The 18,559-nt window shown below is 38.6% G+C and overlaps 1 protein-coding gene across 2 annotated transcripts; it reads right to left on the bottom strand.

Moving 5' to 3' along the window:
* Positions 1-18,503, bottom strand: PECR (peroxisomal trans-2-enoyl-CoA reductase). Of its 2 annotated transcripts, none has more exons than XM_009473850.2 (8): positions 18,350-18,503; positions 15,161-15,294; positions 7,407-7,572; positions 6,654-6,735; positions 4,329-4,425; positions 1,977-2,087; positions 1,273-1,384; positions 1-1,150 (listed from the first exon to the last, which is right to left on the bottom strand). In XM_009473850.2, exons 1-8 carry the CDS (start codon positions 18,462-18,464, stop codon positions 1,062-1,064), a joined length of 906 nt encoding a protein of 301 aa, XP_009472125.2. In that variant the 5' UTR covers positions 18,465-18,503; the 3' UTR covers positions 1-1,061. The 2 variants fall into 2 exon arrangements, with proteins under 2 accessions (XP_009472125.2, XP_087590434.1); XM_087734308.1 differs by lacking the exon at positions 18,350-18,503 and adding an exon at positions 16,219-16,327.
* Positions 18,504-18,559: the final 56 nt, after the last annotated feature.

Raw genomic sequence — 18,559 nt, 5'->3', positions numbered from 1 at the left:
CACAGTCATCATTTATTTTTTATATTTTGATTAAAGTTACCGGACGTAGGAACACTTGTCTTAAAGTGAATAATACATAGTGACTAATGACAAATATAGCCTCTTCAAGTGATATATTGCAAGATTTCTGTTTTTTAAACAGAATCTCTGCATTGATCACAAAAATCAACACCTATTTTAGAGACACTGATGAACACAATTGTGTTAACATTGTAAGACAACACAGTATGGATAGAAAGCATTTTAACTGGTAACCGAAGGATTCTAAGTTTCACCTTTAACAGTATAGCATACTACAGAAAGCACTGCAATATACACCACAGCTTTTCCTTCAAGATTTTGCATGTTAAATTGTTGAATCTATACTGTTTTCCATCACTGTATGTTAAAGCTTAAGTTTACTATCTCATTATTCTATTATACAATTTAAGTTGCAGCCAGCTTAACTCTATTATGTCATTATACCTGCAAACAATTCACAACATTCCCACGATACGCCATATTAGTTTGAAACATTAATAACAGTACTCTGCCTTATTTTTAATTCTTTTCAGAGAAATACCTACTCTACTTAGTCTTTAAAATCATTGCTGAACACTCAGTGTGTGGCTGAACAGAAATAGTGTAGAGCTAACAGCTACCTCAAGGGTTACTGACACAACTAATGATAACAGAGATTTAAATTACCTTCTCCCCAAATTCCTCCAGAACAGAAGGATTTTGAAACATGCCCTCTCCGCCCCTTTCACTTCGAAATAAGTATTTTTTTATTCACTTCTAACTGAGATTCTTCATTACTTAATGCCTGTGCAAATGGAGAATTTGTCTTTTATACCTCCCCTTCCCAAGAGACTGAACATTTTCAGGGCAGTGAGTGTTTTCAGAGAAGAAATTTACTATGTACAGCCTTCAAGTTTTAAATATAAACCAATGAAAATCAAGGCACTCAATGCAGTTATGTATGAGCAAAAAAAATTATATTACTGAGAATAATAAGCCCAAGTCACAAAGCGAGATTATCAGCGAGTGTGCAACTGGGAATAAGGTGAAATCTCATTCTTTTACAGCTTTGGTTTGAACTTGCCAGAAAGAAGCGTTTTAAGCATTTCAGAATTTTTTCCTTCTGGTGGTGAGGGCCATCTGTCATGATCTGAGGAAAACAAATAAAACAACATACTTAGTTGATTGAGAAACTACGCGTTTTACTTTTGTGTCCTCCTATTGCCCAACTTCAGTCACTTGCAGGGCATTATTTTGTAGCCCATTTCTTACCGGGTATTTCTAGGGTATGGCTATATAAACTTTGGCCACCATCCACGACCATGGTTATCCCAGTTATGTAAGAAGCAGCTGGAGACAGTAGGAAACACACTGCAGGAGAGATCTAACAAAAGAATGACAATTTTAATCTTTCTTAAACTGCTGGGAATTGTTCATGTCAAAGACACTTGTAAAAACTTTTACAGGCGAGACATCGCAATGTTTTCTACTCAGTAATGAAAACCATAACAGTCTTAAAGCCATCTTTCCAGCCACAAACATCAAGTACATAACAGATGTAAACCAGTATACTCTCAAAGATCAGCATCAGATGCCGAAAATCAAACAAAAAAGTTGACCAGTTTATCAAAGATGCACATTCTTGGTGGAAGAGCGCTAAATACTTTTAAAATACACTTTTTTCACATTAATACTCATTCTTTCAGTCCTCCCTGCTGGAAGTCAACCTTTTCAGGAACCAACGTCTACTACGAAACACTTCGGCTGTAAGAGGCATCTAAATTAAATTTTCAGTATAACAGTGACTATTGGTTAAGTCTCCCACTTGGCACTACTACACATTACTACAAGCTTTTTTCTTTTTTAATATTCCATCACAGTGCAAAAATAAGTCTTTTTTGTTCTCCATATAATATAGTGGCTTCAAAATAGAGACACAGAAGTAGAAATATCACAAATGTTCTGAAATACATTACCTCCTCAGGAACTGCTGACCTCTTGGCAGGAACCTTTGGTATGCTCTTTAACCACATCATTGTACCTTGTTCTCCATAGTTTGCAACAGCAGTTTCTGAAAATACTATTCCCTATTTTAAAACAGCATAGTGAAAATTAAGTTCTCTTGCATATGTTTAAACTGTGATCATTGTAAAATTGTGAAGTTGTCATTACTAGGATTTTCTGTGGGATTAAACTATCTAAACAGCACTTGAATGCAAGTTTTTAAATTTAATGGAATAGTATAATTTATACAAGAAGGTAATTTGGCTCCTAGCCACATCTCGATTCAAGCACAATAATTCAGATTATTTCAATTCTCCACTGTCACTTCAATAACTATAAGTGGAGAGTATAAAGAAGAAACTCAAAGACTCTTTTGAAATTACAAGCATTTCACATTAGCTTACAGCAGAAAACTACAAAGCCCCAAGAACAAGTTCTCAACAGTTTCTTGTAACCTGTAAGAACACTAGATTGATTGTATTGTGAATTATGGAAGCAGACAGATTTCAGTCAGAATTCAGACTCTCCCTACTTAGCTGCTATAGAAATGGAAAAAGGTAACTGTCTTTGCTCTGATGATGATACAGTCCAGTTTAGACTTGAGAGGGAAGATGAAGACTACAGCAATGGGAACATGGGGTTACATAGATTAGTTATGATAGAACCTTTGGAATTCAAGTTTAAGTAAGACAACAAAATTTGAATTCATTCATGGAGTATATGCTAAGATTTATCTTCTAAGATATCTGTGAAATGTGAGTGACTACATTTTGGGAGCTAGGGAAGTAACTCATATGTGAAACTATTTTTTTTAGAATGCATGTTTCCCTCTCTACGTACCCATTCCGTACATGTTACTCTGCTCCTATGAAGCACTAACAGTTTTGTAGGGTTACTACAGACCTAGTGTATCCATAAAGGTAACAGAAGGATATAAAGTATTACTGCAACTACAACATGGATTTTTTGTTACCAGCATAGTAACAAAGCTAGAAAATACTTCTGAAAGAGCCAAACCACTGAAGTGTTTGCTTCTCAAAAACTTCTTGACATGTGCTATAAAGTATAACTAGTATGACTCCTTAGGTAATTAGCATGCACAAAAAATATATTCACATAATAATGCTGTCTTAATTACTTACTTCCCCAAGACCTGATAAATCAGAAAAAACAAATAAACAGGACAAACAAGCCAGTAGATCTTAACAAGTCTCCAGAGGAGTTGGGCCTTAGAGAGGCTATGTAAGAGCCATTACCTGAATGATCATCACACAGCTGCCATTAAGCATCCTGTGCTATGCCAAAGAAAGCGAGACAGATGTTTTAGGACAAGAGGCACAACAGGATGTACAGACATCCTACAAGGACAGTAGAAAGATCTTCCTAGGGACTAGTTAAACAAATCTGACCCTTAATTATACTGTGAGATAAGATAAATTCTGAATGTAGAAGTGGCTGGACAAAGTTTACCTTCCCTCTTCTGTTTCAAGGGAGTAAATGTGCAAAATAAATTGTGGTTAAGAGTGAAGGTTACACAAATCACAACAGACCACACAATCTCAAATGTCAAAGCTAGAGGTTCTACATAACCTCTATATCTGCAGCACCACACACTAATATAGCTGCTCTTTCCATACGGTTATTTAAAACAACTGCTACACGCTACCTACTTCCTCAGAAATGTGGCAGGCATATTTTAGCTGACCTGTATCGTGGTTTCCTGTCTGCATATATTTGATAAGAAAAAAATCAGAACACACATTTTTCCATATAATTTCTTCGAGAGAAGGTCCACTCCAAAGACAGTCTTTTTATGCCTAAAACTAATCTAACTTAACATGTAGAAGATAAAGGAAAAGACATTATGTGACACATTCAGAGATTTTCAAAATAACTTTGTAAACACAGGTAGAAACCATCAGCATACCTGAACCTCAAATAGAAAAAGTTTTGTGAACTCAGAAATAATGTAATCATTACTGAAACACAAAGCATTCAGTAATTTTATGTCAAGGGTTTGTAAGACAGGTCACTAACTCCTCCCAGGTATCACTTCATTAAGCTAGGAAAAAAACCAAAAGTGACAAGACAAAGGAGAAAGCAGAAGCAATTTTATGCCACATCTCTGGTTCATCATCCAAACAGTACAAAACACTCTCAAATGACCTGAAGAACGTAGATAAGGGAATTATTTATAAATAAATACATAAATAATCCACAAACAGTTACAGGCTATAGATTTTAAAATCCCTTTTGGTCTGAAAAGTTCTAACCATGAACATGTATGATGGCTAAGTTTAATCAGATCATTTGCCATTACTTACAGGAGCAACGCTGTTGATTCTTACTCCGCTGTGGGCCCATTCTAAAGCTAAAGTCTTGGTTAGGTTATTCACTGCAGCTCTAGCAGCTCCTGTATGCCTATTGAGAAAAGAAAGCAAAAGAAGCACCTGTTCCCTCAGCTAACACCGCCCAATGTTAATTCTACCACAGCCTCACTAGGGTAGTCAGAGTAGCTTTCTATGGCTGGACCAACCACCTGAGAGAGATTTTCTAGTTTCTAAGTTTGACCATAACTTCACAGTTTAAACAAGCTATGCTATGATTTCCTGTCATTTCTGGAAATACTTATCATCTCCTCCCCAACGTGACATGAGGTCAGCTACATTCTACTGCCGAAGCAGAGTTACAAAATGAAGAACAACTGGAGGCAAAGTTCTAACTGTGTAAAACTATGAAAGGTAGGCTGCACAGGTAAAGCAACACTTGGAAGGACAGTGGCCTGAAAAATAATTTAGATCTTCTGACAAACAGGATTAAAAAAAGCCACTATTCAGAAATTACTGTAGGTGGATGGAGATAGAGACGACCATAGGCAGAGTGATCTCATACACCTTGCCGCTATAGGAAACTAGTCTGAACTGATTACAAGCTTGAACAAATGCAACAAAATTGCTGCAGTGATGAATAGTGGGACTCAGAGGAAATAGAGTTTAGTTCCTTTAGCCTAGAAAAACAGAGGAAGTAGATACAATAGCTTCTCAAATACCAGGAAAGGAATAAGAAAACCTTAAGAAAAACATAATAAAACCCAACTTATTCATATGTTTAGGCCAGAAATAACCAACCTCCAGGCAGAATATGAGCAAACAAACTTGACTAGTTTTATGTTCAAAATTAATACTTATGAAAAACTGTATCAGGTGACTTTTGGCATGAGTGGTGGCGGGACTTGTAAAGGCAAGTCTTTTTCAATAGTACATTTCTAAAACAAGTATCAATTCAACAAGAATTTAATTTGAAAGTAGTTTTGTCTATCCATTTACATCCACACACAACAGTTATTTGGGAAACTTTTTCCCACTGTTATTCAGAATTCGGTTTTTCATCGCTTGGTTCAACTCTCAAATATAGCTTCAGCCTATTTGCTGTGACAATTCAACCAGACTTAACCAGAGTGGAGACACTCAAATAACTGTAGCTTCAGCACCACCCTGTGGATCTCTAAATTTATTTTGTACTGCCAAGAACAAGCTAGTGAGAAAAATATTCTGCTGTTCCTTAAAAATTTTAAATTTTGAAAACTTTCAACCCTGAATCAGGACAAAGAGAGGTAATGTAACATTTGCTCAAATTATGTTTTTATATTTTCTTCAACAGAAATTCAATTTCAAATAAAAAAAAAAAAAGAAAAGGTAGTTTCAAAGAAGAAATTCAGATTTTTTTCAATTAAACTGTCAAAATGCAGCATTTTGACAACTTCAAACTTTGCTTTGAAAAGAAAATAACTGAAAAAAAATCATTTTCTGAGCATTGTTTCTCTTTCAACAAATTGAAACTTTTTTGGTGGAAAAGTTTCAAAGCAGAAGACCGCTGCTCACCTCCATTTTGAGGGTAAAGAAATTTAAACAAATAAACTACACATACGAATATGGAGAGGATGCTGCATTTTCATGCAGACAGCTGTGATCATTTGTGTCAGTATAAAAGAACTACAAACGTGGTAATATTTTTGTACCCATGAGCCTTCTCTCAGTCAAGAAAGGAGCAGAGCAAATAGAACCAATTCTCTGCATCAGAGACCTCCTCCAAGAAAGATGGCTACAAAGTGAGAGTAAAAAGGAAAATGAGAAAGGCAGGCATTATGTGACCTGAAGGACAAAGCCAAAACCTGGTAACATACTAGAAATGTTCCTCCTACTCCCCTGCTCCCAGTCCAACTCCCATAAATCATTACACCATCAAAACCTGTAAACTGACAGTAGAAAAGGAAAACAACAGGTGCCAAGTTCTTCCAAACCTTCCAGAAATTTGGAGAGAGAACAAGTAGAGGTTATATTTCAGTGCAACTAGTCCCACTAGCATACTATTTCCAGTGAAAGCTTCACTGGCAAGTCTTGCTTCATAGTTTCTTACAAACAAGTTGACAGAGACCAGAGATGTCATTTATTCCTGTAGTCTCTACTGAATTAATAAAGAGATCCTCACATATACAGCCAAGTGATACTATTGCTCTCTCTTGAACTAACTACTGTATTTCTATACTCCGCTGCTGCCCAGTGCCCACCTTTCTAAAATGAAGTATTTAGAAGCAATTAGTACTTCTAGGGCAAAAATATAGGAAAATGTAAAAATAAAATATATATTACGACATTCCAGGAAACCCATTTCTCACGGCAGCAGTAATGTTGACAATGACTCCTCCATGTTCCTGCATCCAGGCATTGTACACTGTATGAAGGAGGAAGATAACCTATAAATATCAGAAGAAATGCATACAAATGAACTTGCCAACTGGAAGCCAAATTTCGAGTCTTAACTCCAATTACACTACACATTTCCTGTGCAGATTTAGGTAAACAATCTGCTCTTTGTACCATAGCCTCACCACTGGATTGGTGAGATAACAGGTGTGGTCCAAGTAGGGGTCAATGTTTGTCAAGAAGCCTTCTGGTAGAAATCAAGATTTCATGCTTCCATGTAAATTACTTTCATTTCCACATTCCCAATGCTATATGAGAATCATTCATCATACTTAAATTTAACTTTAAATTTACATCCCTGATGGAAGAGAAATCTTTTCCTGTTACACACAGTGAATACAGGCCACAGAAGTTAAGTGGTTTTCCTATAGTCTTTTAAGTGAGTATCCAAGACAACTGACTCCTCAAACCCGGCCTTAACCACAAGACCATACTTGCCTAAATGTATGTTTGTATATACGAACAAATGTAACGTACAGTTTAATGTAAAGCTTTGGATGAGATTCATGAAAATAAATATCTACTGTCAGGTAAGTGTGTGAAAAAAGAAGGTAGGGAAACTTTACATTTCTTGTCTTCTGGTATTGCTGTAAAAAAAAAAAAAAAAAAAACAAAAAAAGCGTAACGTTCAGTCCTTACCTGCTTTGCAGCAGTAGAAGGTCCCTGTCAGATTCGTGTCTATCACAGCATTCCAGCCTTTTGCACGGATGGCTTCAGAAGGACTTGCGAATTGGCCCCCTCCATTATTCACTAGGAAGTCAATCTTCCCATGCAGACCCAGCGTAGACTTCACCAAAGCTTCTACCTGAAACGATATTTGTTTGTGTGGTATGCTGATTAAGCTATATACCAAATTTCATTCTCAGACAGTATTTTCTCTTTCATATCCTTTTCACACATAAAGAGGAGGTACTGGCTTTCAGAGAGGCTGGAAGATCGGCATGACATGTTCACTCAGCCAAGAAGGATTGGGCTGAATCCGTGCTTACTTAGAAAATCTTCCTGGTTTAATGCAGCTGCTACGTAAAATACCAGCACTGAAAGAAGGGGATTTAAGCCTCTGAAGGTTTGTAAAAACAAACACACACAAAAGCCTGCTACTTAAGACCTACTAAGAATCTCCTGACATTTTTCACAAGGGTGGGGGTGTTCACATCAGATGCTGGAAGAGTTCCATATAAGGTAGCTACTTTGTTTTTCAGCTGACCCATATACCTGAGCATTTTAAATAGAAAACAGAAGTCATCTTGTGAAACTTTAACATTCTTATCTAGAAGTTTTGGACATTCACTAAAGCTCTGACATATGAGCTGGCAACAGCCAATCTTCTTACCCAGGCCAAGAAGCTTAGTTTGTTACCCTGCAAAACATAAACTCTAAAAAGTGCTGGAAATACTACAAGTTGTCTTTAGCAAAAGAAAGGTGAATATCTGACTGAGCAGATACCTTCTGTCTATAAGCAGGATGAATACTTAGGATTAAGAGCACTGGCTCTTAATACTCTGGCACTATTTCCCTTCTGGTCCTCTGAGGAGGTATTAACAGCAAATAGCAATAGGCATTTTATTCACTCACTCAAAGAGCCGTCAGTGCAGAAAAGGCGTGACTTAAGTCCATATGGAAGGAAAGAGATTTTAAGAATCTAAACCTAGCTCTAACACTGACCTAATCTGAGCTACAGGCTGTAAGCTAAGCCTTTTGCATTGTCTTCTGTTTTGGAAGTACAGCAGTTTCACCACACACACTAAGCACAAGAGAACTTCTGGAGGGGACTGTATTTCAAAGCATTCAAAGGTTTTACAGATACCAAAGCCGATGTATTTTTCCTATTACAAGATAGTAGTAAGAACTCTATAGCAACTGCTTAATAATTTAACCTTTATCTCAAGAAACAGGGGAAATGGGACAACATGACTGTTTCCTGCTTACATTACCTATCATAACTAGATACCATGCATCACTTATTCCTACTCAAGCATATATAAGAAGTTAATCTAGCATCTGTGGTCAAAGAAAACACAGACCAAAAAAATCCCCCAAAACAAACAGCGGGAGTGTTGCTGCTGCTGAAACAGATTTGTCTAGGGGAAGGATATCAATCAACCTTCCTCTGTATTGAGTTAGCAGTAGAAAACATCAGACATAAAAGTACAAGCAATGCACGATCTGTATCTCACCAAGAGTGTCACCACCTCAGTCTCATAAATAGTTGCCTTGCAGCTTTTGCTGCTAACAGTTCAGGATGGCTTAACAGGATAGTATGGATCCTGTAAGGATGCACCTCTCTGAAGAAGAAAACCTAAACAAACATATAATGATTGAAGCCTGATTGAAAAACTAATGCCTTAAGAAAATAATTTTGATACCTAAATCACCATCTTTGAGTTCTGAATGTCATCTTATTCCTCACATCAGTCACTGTAGCTTGTGGGATCTGAGGAAAAACTACCAAAAAACCAAAAAATCTGTGACAGCAGTCCCAAACCCATGACTTGTGACAACCACCATGCCACAAAGACTTCCAGGTTTGCTCACAACCAGAGAAAATTAAGTTATGTCTCACTAGGCAGCAAAAGTTATGCTTTGCTCAACAATATCAAACTCTCCTCCCTGTTAGCCTGAGATTCTTGCTTTGAATATTGTTTCCCATAAGTATCTGAAGTATGGGCTCATTTATGGAAGAGAAATAGTTTCAGTACAAGGAATGTTTGAACAGACTAAGGCTACTCAGGCTGGGGCAGGGGGTGAAGAGAGAGAGACAAAAGGGAAAATGCTAAGAATTGTAAAAAAAACAAAAAAAAAACCCAAAACAACAAATGACAAATTAACAGAAGAAAAATCCACTGAGAAGAGACATTACAAGGAAGTTTTCAACAGGTGGACAAAACCTGCTATGACATATCAATTCAAAACGGTTCACATGCTGTATCTTAAGAAACTCTGTTGTTGTTCCTACTTGTCACACCATATTCTCAGTGCAATAAAAAAGAAAAAAAAAAAACAAAACCAAAAAAACCCGCATTTCAGTTCTGCTTTCCGAAAGCCAGCAAAGGCTAGCAGGCTCTGCAGTGACAGCTCAGATGGCTCCAACTGCAGCAATCTTCACAATGTCTTCTGTGTTGTAGAGAAAGCATCGTTGCAGTGCTTCTCCTAATTACAGTAAACATGGTGACAGCAGCCACCAGCAGAGTGAGAAAGAGGGTCTGGTAGAACACATTTAAATCACAGTGAGAACTAAAGAAGATTCCCTTCTATTCCTAAATAGTCAAAATCCACACGGAAAGAACTTCATAAAAAAGCTACTAAAGACTCTCTCTGGAAGCAAAGCAAAACCACGGGTAGAGGTAACAGTTTAGGACGTTCTTCTGAAAAAGACTGAAAAGAACAAAATCGGGGACTTAAGACACAACCAGAAGACCGGAGCTCTTCAATAAGGACCTTTTTTTGTGTGACTGCAACTCAAAAGTATTATGCAGTAGCACATTTTCACAGCTGAGATGACAGTACTTGCTGACATGGAGAAAAGCGACAAACGTCCACGTGCATTCACAGGTCACCTTGAACTTGAGTAAAACTCTACAGGCAAACTACCCACTATAGCGTGTTAGAGATTTGCTATTTGGGGACTACAACTAGTAGGCATTCTTGCACAGTGATAACAGGTATTTTTACTTTTTGTTATTGCTGTGTTATTTTAAAGTACGACAACAGGAATCTCTTATCCACAGCTCCCCACCAAGCCACAGTCTTCCACTGCAGGCTTCACACAGACAGACATTAAGTATTTATAAACCAATTGAGACTATGCTAAGCTATAAAGTTTACTGGAAAAGAAAAGCTACCAGTGAACTCAGACACAAGGTAAGTGCTAAACAGTACCCCCTTGCGGTCTGGTCCAGCAGCAGTTGTTGCTGGAGCTTGAGTATGGAAAGGGGACACTGTGCACAGAATTCTGAATTGCTGATTTCAAGAAGAGCAGTGGCCTACTAGATGTACAAGTTTTTATCTTCCACTTACCTAGATATGTCTTCTACTTATCTAGATGCCAGTTAAAGAAATGTTTGTCCAGAGTATATAGCATAAAGGGTTTACAAGGGTAAAAAGTTCCTCATGTCTGTCTTTCCCCCGTCAATAGATTTGCTGTAGCTCAACCTTTTAAGACACACAAACACGTGCTTCCCCTTCCCAACACCTAAAAAGAGAAATAGAAAGCTCTTTTCATAATGGAAAAAGGATGGGGTATCTCTCCTCCGCTCTGGCCACCATTACATTGAGGCACTGGAATTAATTAATTAGATCCTTGGATTTTGGAAAAAAAGCTTGGTTTGAAAAGACACACACACACATACACACAGAGCCGTCTGGCCTGCATCTCAGCAAGAGCAAACTGACCTGCTCTTGTTATACTCAACACATTATGTGGGCAGTGCTAGAAAATATCCAAATAATTAAAATCGCTTCAGCTGCATAATCACTAAGAAGCAATACTGATCACTACATACACTCCAGACCACAAGATAAGGGACAGGCGCACAATCACTGCTTCAGGATAAGGCCCCATGAAGACAGAACATAGAAACCTCAGGTGCTCTTACCGGCATCCCAGAACCCTCTACTCTTCCATCTTTAAAAACAAAACAGGTTTGTTATCCTTTACAAAACAGTCAATGGAAAACTAGCCAAAAGCAGCAGCAGCAAACTCGTGACAGAAATAAGCCTAACAGGTTATGCAGTGGTTGAAAATCCTCCATCAAGAAAGATTATTTCTTGAACATTAAATGAAAAGTAAGCTTTTCTAGAAAGCAAGAGGGCCTCTGAGGATAAAGATTAAGAGACTTAAAAATGTGAATTCATTAATCTATTCCCATGATATCTGCCATCAACCTCCTGGAGTAATTAATTCACTGCACCTTCTTTGACTTTTCCTAGGCCAGAAAGAGCTCTAAGACATATTGCACTATACCATGAGGGATGAATGTTCTAATGCTTGAATTTCACAGATCCGAACTAGGGCACACAAGAGGAAGAAGCTGTGTCATCTTCAAAGCAGGTCAGTCACTTTAATAATCACAATAGGAGGCAGAAAAAAAAAATAATCACCTGGTAATTTTGAAAGCAGTTTCATCTTTCTTAGATCTCCTCTATTCAAAGTTCCTCCCTTCAGTTTGCCTGATTATAAAATTAAAACCAGGACAAAATTCATAGGGGCCTTTAGAGAAATGCAGAATAACTGATGGAGATGGAGGGATTTAAAAAAAAAAAAGACATGCTACAGTAAGAACAGATGGCTTGTTCCTACAGGTGATCACAGTGGCTTCCTTTAAGAGAAAGATTTACTCTTAAGAAAGGTTTCAGTGAGATGTCAAAGAGAAGGATATACTAAATGAATTATGTGGTTCTTCAGGAAGCTTCCTGGGCTTTGTAGCTTGTGATGGATAAGTTCTGACATCTAAGGAGGCTTGAACTCCTAAGTTTTTTCCCTTGTGAAACATTTACAAGGTCTTTCTCCTTCACACATTCTTTGGTACCTGGTATAAGAGCTGAGAAAGAGGATGTAATGACTCACAGGGAATACCTGTAGAGGCCGTCCTCTACCTAACAACGTGCTTCCATGAATTTCTGAGGTAAATACTCTTCACTCATACTAAGCTGAAACCAGACAATGAGTTGTAAAGCTATTAATGAGTAGTATACAGAGTCAACACAGTTGTAGAAATCTTGTTTCTTTCATGAGGGAAGCCAAAAATTTAAATGCCTTCTCACCCCATCTTCCACTGTAAACAGGAAGATACTCTTGTATTTGTGAAAATGCTGCAGTGAGTTATATTGCTGTGTTGCCTCTGCTCAAGATTTACCTCTTAGGCTAGAAAAATCCTTCACTACATCTTTTACCAATCCCTGTTGCTAAGACTCCAAGTCCCAGGCACTAAATGTTAGGTTAAAAATGGAACAGGTTTTGAAAGTGGATGTACGATAATCTTTTAATAGAAGTAAAAGCCCAAAGGTATTTTTCCTCTAGTCTCTGCAAGACAATCAAGTGCAAATTAGAAAAAAGTACTCGCCATTGCTACTCTTAGCAAATATAATAAATAAGAAATAGTGAGCAGTGGGTTGTGGAAAATCTGCCACATCCCTCAGTTCTGACAGTTTTTAGCAGTGTAAGTTACCGATTGTTAATTTAAGTTTACCTAGCTTCAACTTACAAACACTAAGAACCTAAATGTAAGGAATTGCAATCCTCAATACAAATTTAAAAGCTGAAAATGTGATCCATACATTTCTGGTCCAATAGTAATTTTAGAAATGAAGTAACAAGTGGACAGGATTTAGCAATCTTTGAGAATCTCAGCATTAAAGAACTAATGGAGGAGGACAGAGCCAGAAAAACAAGAGCTAAAGAACAAAAATCACAGGATGTCTCTAACCAGTAAAAATATCTGGTTTTGGAGATGGGCACCTGGAATGGATAAATATTTGTTTAGTGGGTACACTTGAGTTCTTATGTTAACATGCAACAGAAATTGCATTCCTTATTAAAAACCTCCACAAAAGGCTTATGAAATTTTCATAGTGTTTTTTTTCTAAATAGGACTTCAATAGAAAGAAGTAAGAGCAGCTGGAGAACTGAAGTGAGTCAAACTATAAGACTGAGTCAATGACTGAAAAATTCAAGACTGGAGTTTAATCTACCTTATTCCTCTGAACACACTTTAATAGACACAGATATGAAATTACAATAGTTTATGATAACTTCCACTGGCAGGAGACACCTGATGGAGGCTTCTCCAGTATCGTATGAAAAGTTCTAAGAAAATTCTGTTGTGTCTGTAAATGAGTAGAGCTTAAAATTAAACTGGAAGCAAGACAATTCTATGATGAAACTGCAGGGTAATAGCAAAGACAGAAGTTTCTCCAAGTATCAGCATGGCTACCAGTAACACAGAATAATGCCTAAACGCTTTACACAGCATTATAAAAAAGGCTTTAAAAGCACCTTCAAAAAAGTTTTCAAAGCCATCTAAGACTGTTTTGTCAAATATGTATTTAGCCACACTTAATAAACAGGAAGCAAAGAAGGAATGGTAGTTTTTTTAGTGGATGATTACCTCATTTCACCATCCAAGCCCTCTACCATCTCACAGAACACCACAGTTGCCACTAAATCATTTTTAAACTAATCCAGAAATAAGATTCACCTGCAGAAGGTTATTAAGCATGCCAGAGTACTTTCTGCAAGAACACTGACATGAAAGAAGGCTTAAGCCTTTTCTCTCTCTTTACCTCTTTTCTTTCCTGTAGCTTTAATCATGTAAGTTGCTCTCTGACATCTGTCATAAGCTATTATATCGCACTGCTGATGCTAGTAAATACAAACGTAAAATTCACTGGTAGGTGAAGTGACATACTGCACAGCTCCAGTGTTCATCTCCTTCAGGAGAGAAAGTCTAAGTATACCACTATAAATATTTTATGGTATTTATAGCTGTTCCATGAGGGAAGAATTTTATATTTGCTTTATGGTTGTATATTAGGATATTTCCAGAATCTGCATAGCTCCTGAAGGTCATTAATATTTCTTTAAGTTACACTAGAGTTTAACTGAGACTTTGAAAGGTTAAGAAAAATGTAGCAATCAGCGGTTACTGGAATATTTTCTAGCTTCAATAAATTAGAAGTCCAACCTGATGATGGACTTTTAAATGTTTAAATTACACAGATTAAAAAAATTAGGAGGTGAATGCAGACTTCTGAAGAACCTGGATTAAATACTTTTGCTCTTGATCTTCCGTTTTTTGTAACATGAAGAAAAAAAAAAAACTCAACTGGGATAGTAATAGAATTTGTAATGAGGCACACCTCAACTTGTAACCAAAATTGAAATATGGCTAAAAATAATAATATCTGTGGGGTTTTTTTTGCTTTAGTACAAGCAAAACTGACAATGCAGGGCACTTGAGTCAAGTCACAAGCATTGAGATTCCATGCTATGACTTCCTGTTTGAAGGAACTATTCTGAGGTCTCCATCTTCACAAGTAAACGCCCCCTCACTGCTGTCACAGAAATATGACACAGAACCATGCTAAGTGGGCTCCAGCTTGGCTGTAGAACATGCCAGTTTCAAGGCCTGCTTCTTCCAAAAATACCTGAAATATGTATGCATGGTCAGAAAAATATTTGCAATTACAAATGCTTTCTTGCTTAGGTGGCTAACAAGTGGTCTTCCCTTGGAAAGCACATCTTTATCTAGATCAATATGAGCGCTTTACTTCACCTTTCCCCTGATCTAAGCCACTTCTGAGAGAGCCAGAGAAGATCTTTGGAGATCTGAGAATTTATACACACAATATTTTTTTGACATGTTAAGCCCCAGAACAAGATCACTAGCCTTTACCTCTTCTTCTTTGCGGATATTGCACTGTATGGGAGTCACTTTGGCAGGACTCATGGAAGAAAATGTGTTATTCAGTTCTTCTGCAGCAGCTTTTAATCTGTCAAATTTACGAGAAGCAATAACAACACTGCAACCTGTAGAGACAAAATTAAACATCCTTCAGCTAACATAGTTAAAATTACAGTTATGCTAGTTTTTTAATAACATCATGGAGATATCTTGTAGGATGTGTGTTTATTAGTCACTGAGCAGAAGATAGAGTGTGGAAGTTCTTGCAAGAGAGAGAAACGACTGATGGCAGGTGCTTCTTAGCAACAAGATCCCACTGTGCCAGGAAAAGAACAATCAAAAAAATGTCCACATGGTTCCCTCTCCTTCCTGCAGAAGGGAAGATAGCCTGTGAGTTGCAGAGTCAGCAAAGTAGCTTTCAGACATCACTTTTGCTGCCTCTGCTCACAGCTGCCTCATTTATCAATTATGTGATTTAAAGATGTTTCAGCAGGTCTTGATTACAAAAAAATGCTTGCTCCTAAAACCACAAAAATAATCTTACTGTATGTCTGGCTGTAATTTTTACTAGTGGTGAGCAAATGGAATGCTCTGCTTTTTAACCCTATAGAGTCTGAAGGAAAGGATGATAGCCTCACGAGATTAATTCCTATCTGCAGACTACAGACAGCAGGAACAAAGGCTTCCCTGTGGCACTGCCACACACTGTAGAATCCTGGCTCAGAAAGGAGGGGAAAAAACTAGGCAGGAGCTCAAGCCTTCTGGTTTTTTCAGCATTTGGAGGCAGGAGTCATTCTACAGAGAAAAACAATGCAAGTGCCAAATTCATAGCAAACACTCACACTACAATCAGTCTAGTTTCTTCTGTCACACCAGCAGATTCAGGACAGCTTTAAGGCATCAACAATTGCTACTACACAGACTAAAACAGACCACACCAAACTAATTCCTAGTGCAAATCCAGTAGGCATGCAATTTCATATCATGCATAAGCAAATTACTAGCTTCCACTGCCAAGCGGGCAAGGTGGTCTTCCTCCCAGTTCCCACCTTCCATAATCTCAGCATCCCAGCAGAAGCCATCCCTTCCTCATACCAGCTCTGCTGCTCATCTGCTTTAACATAAACCAATTCAACACCCTCAAACAGCCAAAAAAAAAGGTTAACGTCTTGCCAGGCGTTTTTTTTATTTTGTTGCTATTTTACTGAGTGGAATTTGGCCTCTCATGTGATCAAACAAACACCAGAATCAACTCAAAATAACTAGTGGGAGTAAAGAGCAGCAAGCTGTTCATTTGGCTCAGGCTGTCTTGTGAAACTATACATAAAACTAAAAAAAAAAAAAAAAAAAAAGAAAAACTAGAGGAGTTGCATTCTTCCAGAAGGAAGTGCTGCAACTACATAACCCTAGGAATGGGAGCTTCACCTTCAATCAGTGGCCATCTTAAAACAACACATGTAAAGATATTAGTCTCTGAGGTCTCCTGATTTTTTAAATTAAGAACTCCAGTCACTTGCACAACCACCTGATTAACACAGAGTGGAGTTCATAAAATGGCACACACAATTACTGATTAACACAAGATACTAAATCATAGTAGCACAATTGTATATCAACTTAAGTGCTTATTAATACACACACTGATATAGAATAAGGTTGAGTAAAAGACTATATTTTTACTGAATACACTAATTGGGGGAGGGGGAGATTCTAACTCATTGAGGAACACTTGGTACCTACTGTACAAGCTGACACTACTTCACTCATTTTTCTTCACAAAGAACAACCAGACCATTTCCTGATAGGGTCAGAGGGAAAAGGGCACAAGTTTCCAGATGAAAGGTTTAAATCTGTCCAGAAGGCTTCAAAGGAGACTGGTTATAAAAACAATGTACATCATGACTGGCATTGTCTGTCACTGCTCCTACCAGCATTCTCTGTCCAGCCAGACCTGCTCCAAAAAAATACAGCCTAAAGCACAAGGTATACATGGAAATAGTTCCCAGACATCTTCTTGTCAGGAGTAGCCAGCAAGTCTGCAGGTACGGAAGGTTACTTAGACAGACTTAAGCCATAGCTCTTTCTTCATTTTCTCACATGTGCTTTATAGAGATTTGCAGCTTTGTTTTCTCTTTAGGATGTTACGGACACACATTTTTGTTCTTTGTATTTTGCTTGAGAAAAATAATGCAGATCAAATTAAGTCCAATTTTAAGGTAACTGGGTAACATCATCAACCAACAGTGTGATGCTGCTTAAAAAGCACCACTTTAAGGCAGCATGTAAGGACATCTTAAAAAAAATACTTAGTTCCCAATAATACAAGGTAGCAGAACTAGCCCTCACTTCAGCTCCACAGAGCAAGTGGAAAACTGGTGCAACAAAGGCCAGGAGAGGCAGAGATGTCTTCCAGCACACAGTCTTAACAAAGAAAGCTCTTTATTATGCAGTGAAATGGCGTGGGGCACATTTCAACAGCGCAAACCACGGGGAGTGTGGCACTGTGAGGCATAATGCTACTGCTGGTACTTTGAAGACAGTGAATCCAATTATTATAATAAACATTATCCGAAACCAGCGTAATGCCGATGAACCCTAGCACTTACATTGAAACCTGCAGAAAAGGTGTTGCAAGGTGGATGACTCGGTAGACTACCTTTCACTCCAGATTCTACCACTTATCAGTAATCAGCACAGAAAGAAAACCCACGAAGTGCCCGCTGAAAATATATTTTAACTTCAGGTTATTTCTGTCACGAGCACCGAGAGAGAAGCACCGTTTCTCTAAGCTTACCGTGCAGACAACAGTTCAAAACCATACTACTCCATAAGACTCAGCTCAACCAGATAAATCCTCCAGTTAAGCAAGATGAAAACTCACTTAAGAGGGAGTATGAGAGAAAGGGTCCGGGTTTCATATAACCTCACTTTGACCACTGTGTTTAGAATAGCGCACCTTTTAAGTGCCAGCGGGTCAAAAGACAGCCCCACATTAACCTCACTTCGTTCTCCTCGCCATTCACTGACTCCTGTCACAACGCCGCACCCGCAAACTCCTCTCAGAGCCACCACAACCCCCCGAGCACTCCCTGACCCGTCCTCCGCCTTCACCTCACGCCCGGCCCTGCTCCCCCAACGTCCACCGGGGCTCGCTGCGGAGCCCTCCCGCCCCGCGCCCACCTAGCGCCAGCAAGTCGGCGGCGATGGCCTTGCCGATGCCGGTGCCGCCGCCGGTGACGATGGCCACCCGCCCGCGGAAGAGCCCCGCCGCCAGCAGCCCGCGCACCGCCGCCATCTTCCCCCCCTCACACAGCGCCTCGCACACAACGGCGGCCGTCGCCACCCCCGACACGTGACGCGCGGCCCCGCCCGCCCGCGCCGGAGCTCAGC

This window comes from Nipponia nippon, unplaced genomic scaffold, assembly GCF_047370975.1.
Source record: "Nipponia nippon isolate SJK-2023a ecotype South Korea unplaced genomic scaffold, ASM4737097v1 scaffold_5, whole genome shotgun sequence".
Taxonomy (NCBI): domain Eukaryota; kingdom Metazoa; phylum Chordata; class Aves; order Pelecaniformes; family Threskiornithidae; genus Nipponia; species Nipponia nippon.
Note: the sequence above shows the minus strand (reverse complement) of the source record. Positions and strands in the feature narration are given on the sequence as shown.

Bases quoted from the DNA above. Each gene is read 5' to 3' on its own strand.
- PECR (XM_009473850.2), bottom strand. From the start codon at position 18,464: ATGGCGGCGGTGCGCGGGCTGCTGGCGGCGGGGCTCTTCCGCGGGCGG. The intron at 4,426-6,653 runs GTAATATATATT...TTTTCTCAATAG, and splicing joins AATGGGTTTCCTGGAATGTC to GCATACAGGAGCTGCTAGAG. The intron at 1,151-1,272 runs GTAAGAAATGGG...TGTTTTCCTCAG, and splicing joins CCATACCCTAGAAATACCCG to ATCATGACAGATGGCCCTCA.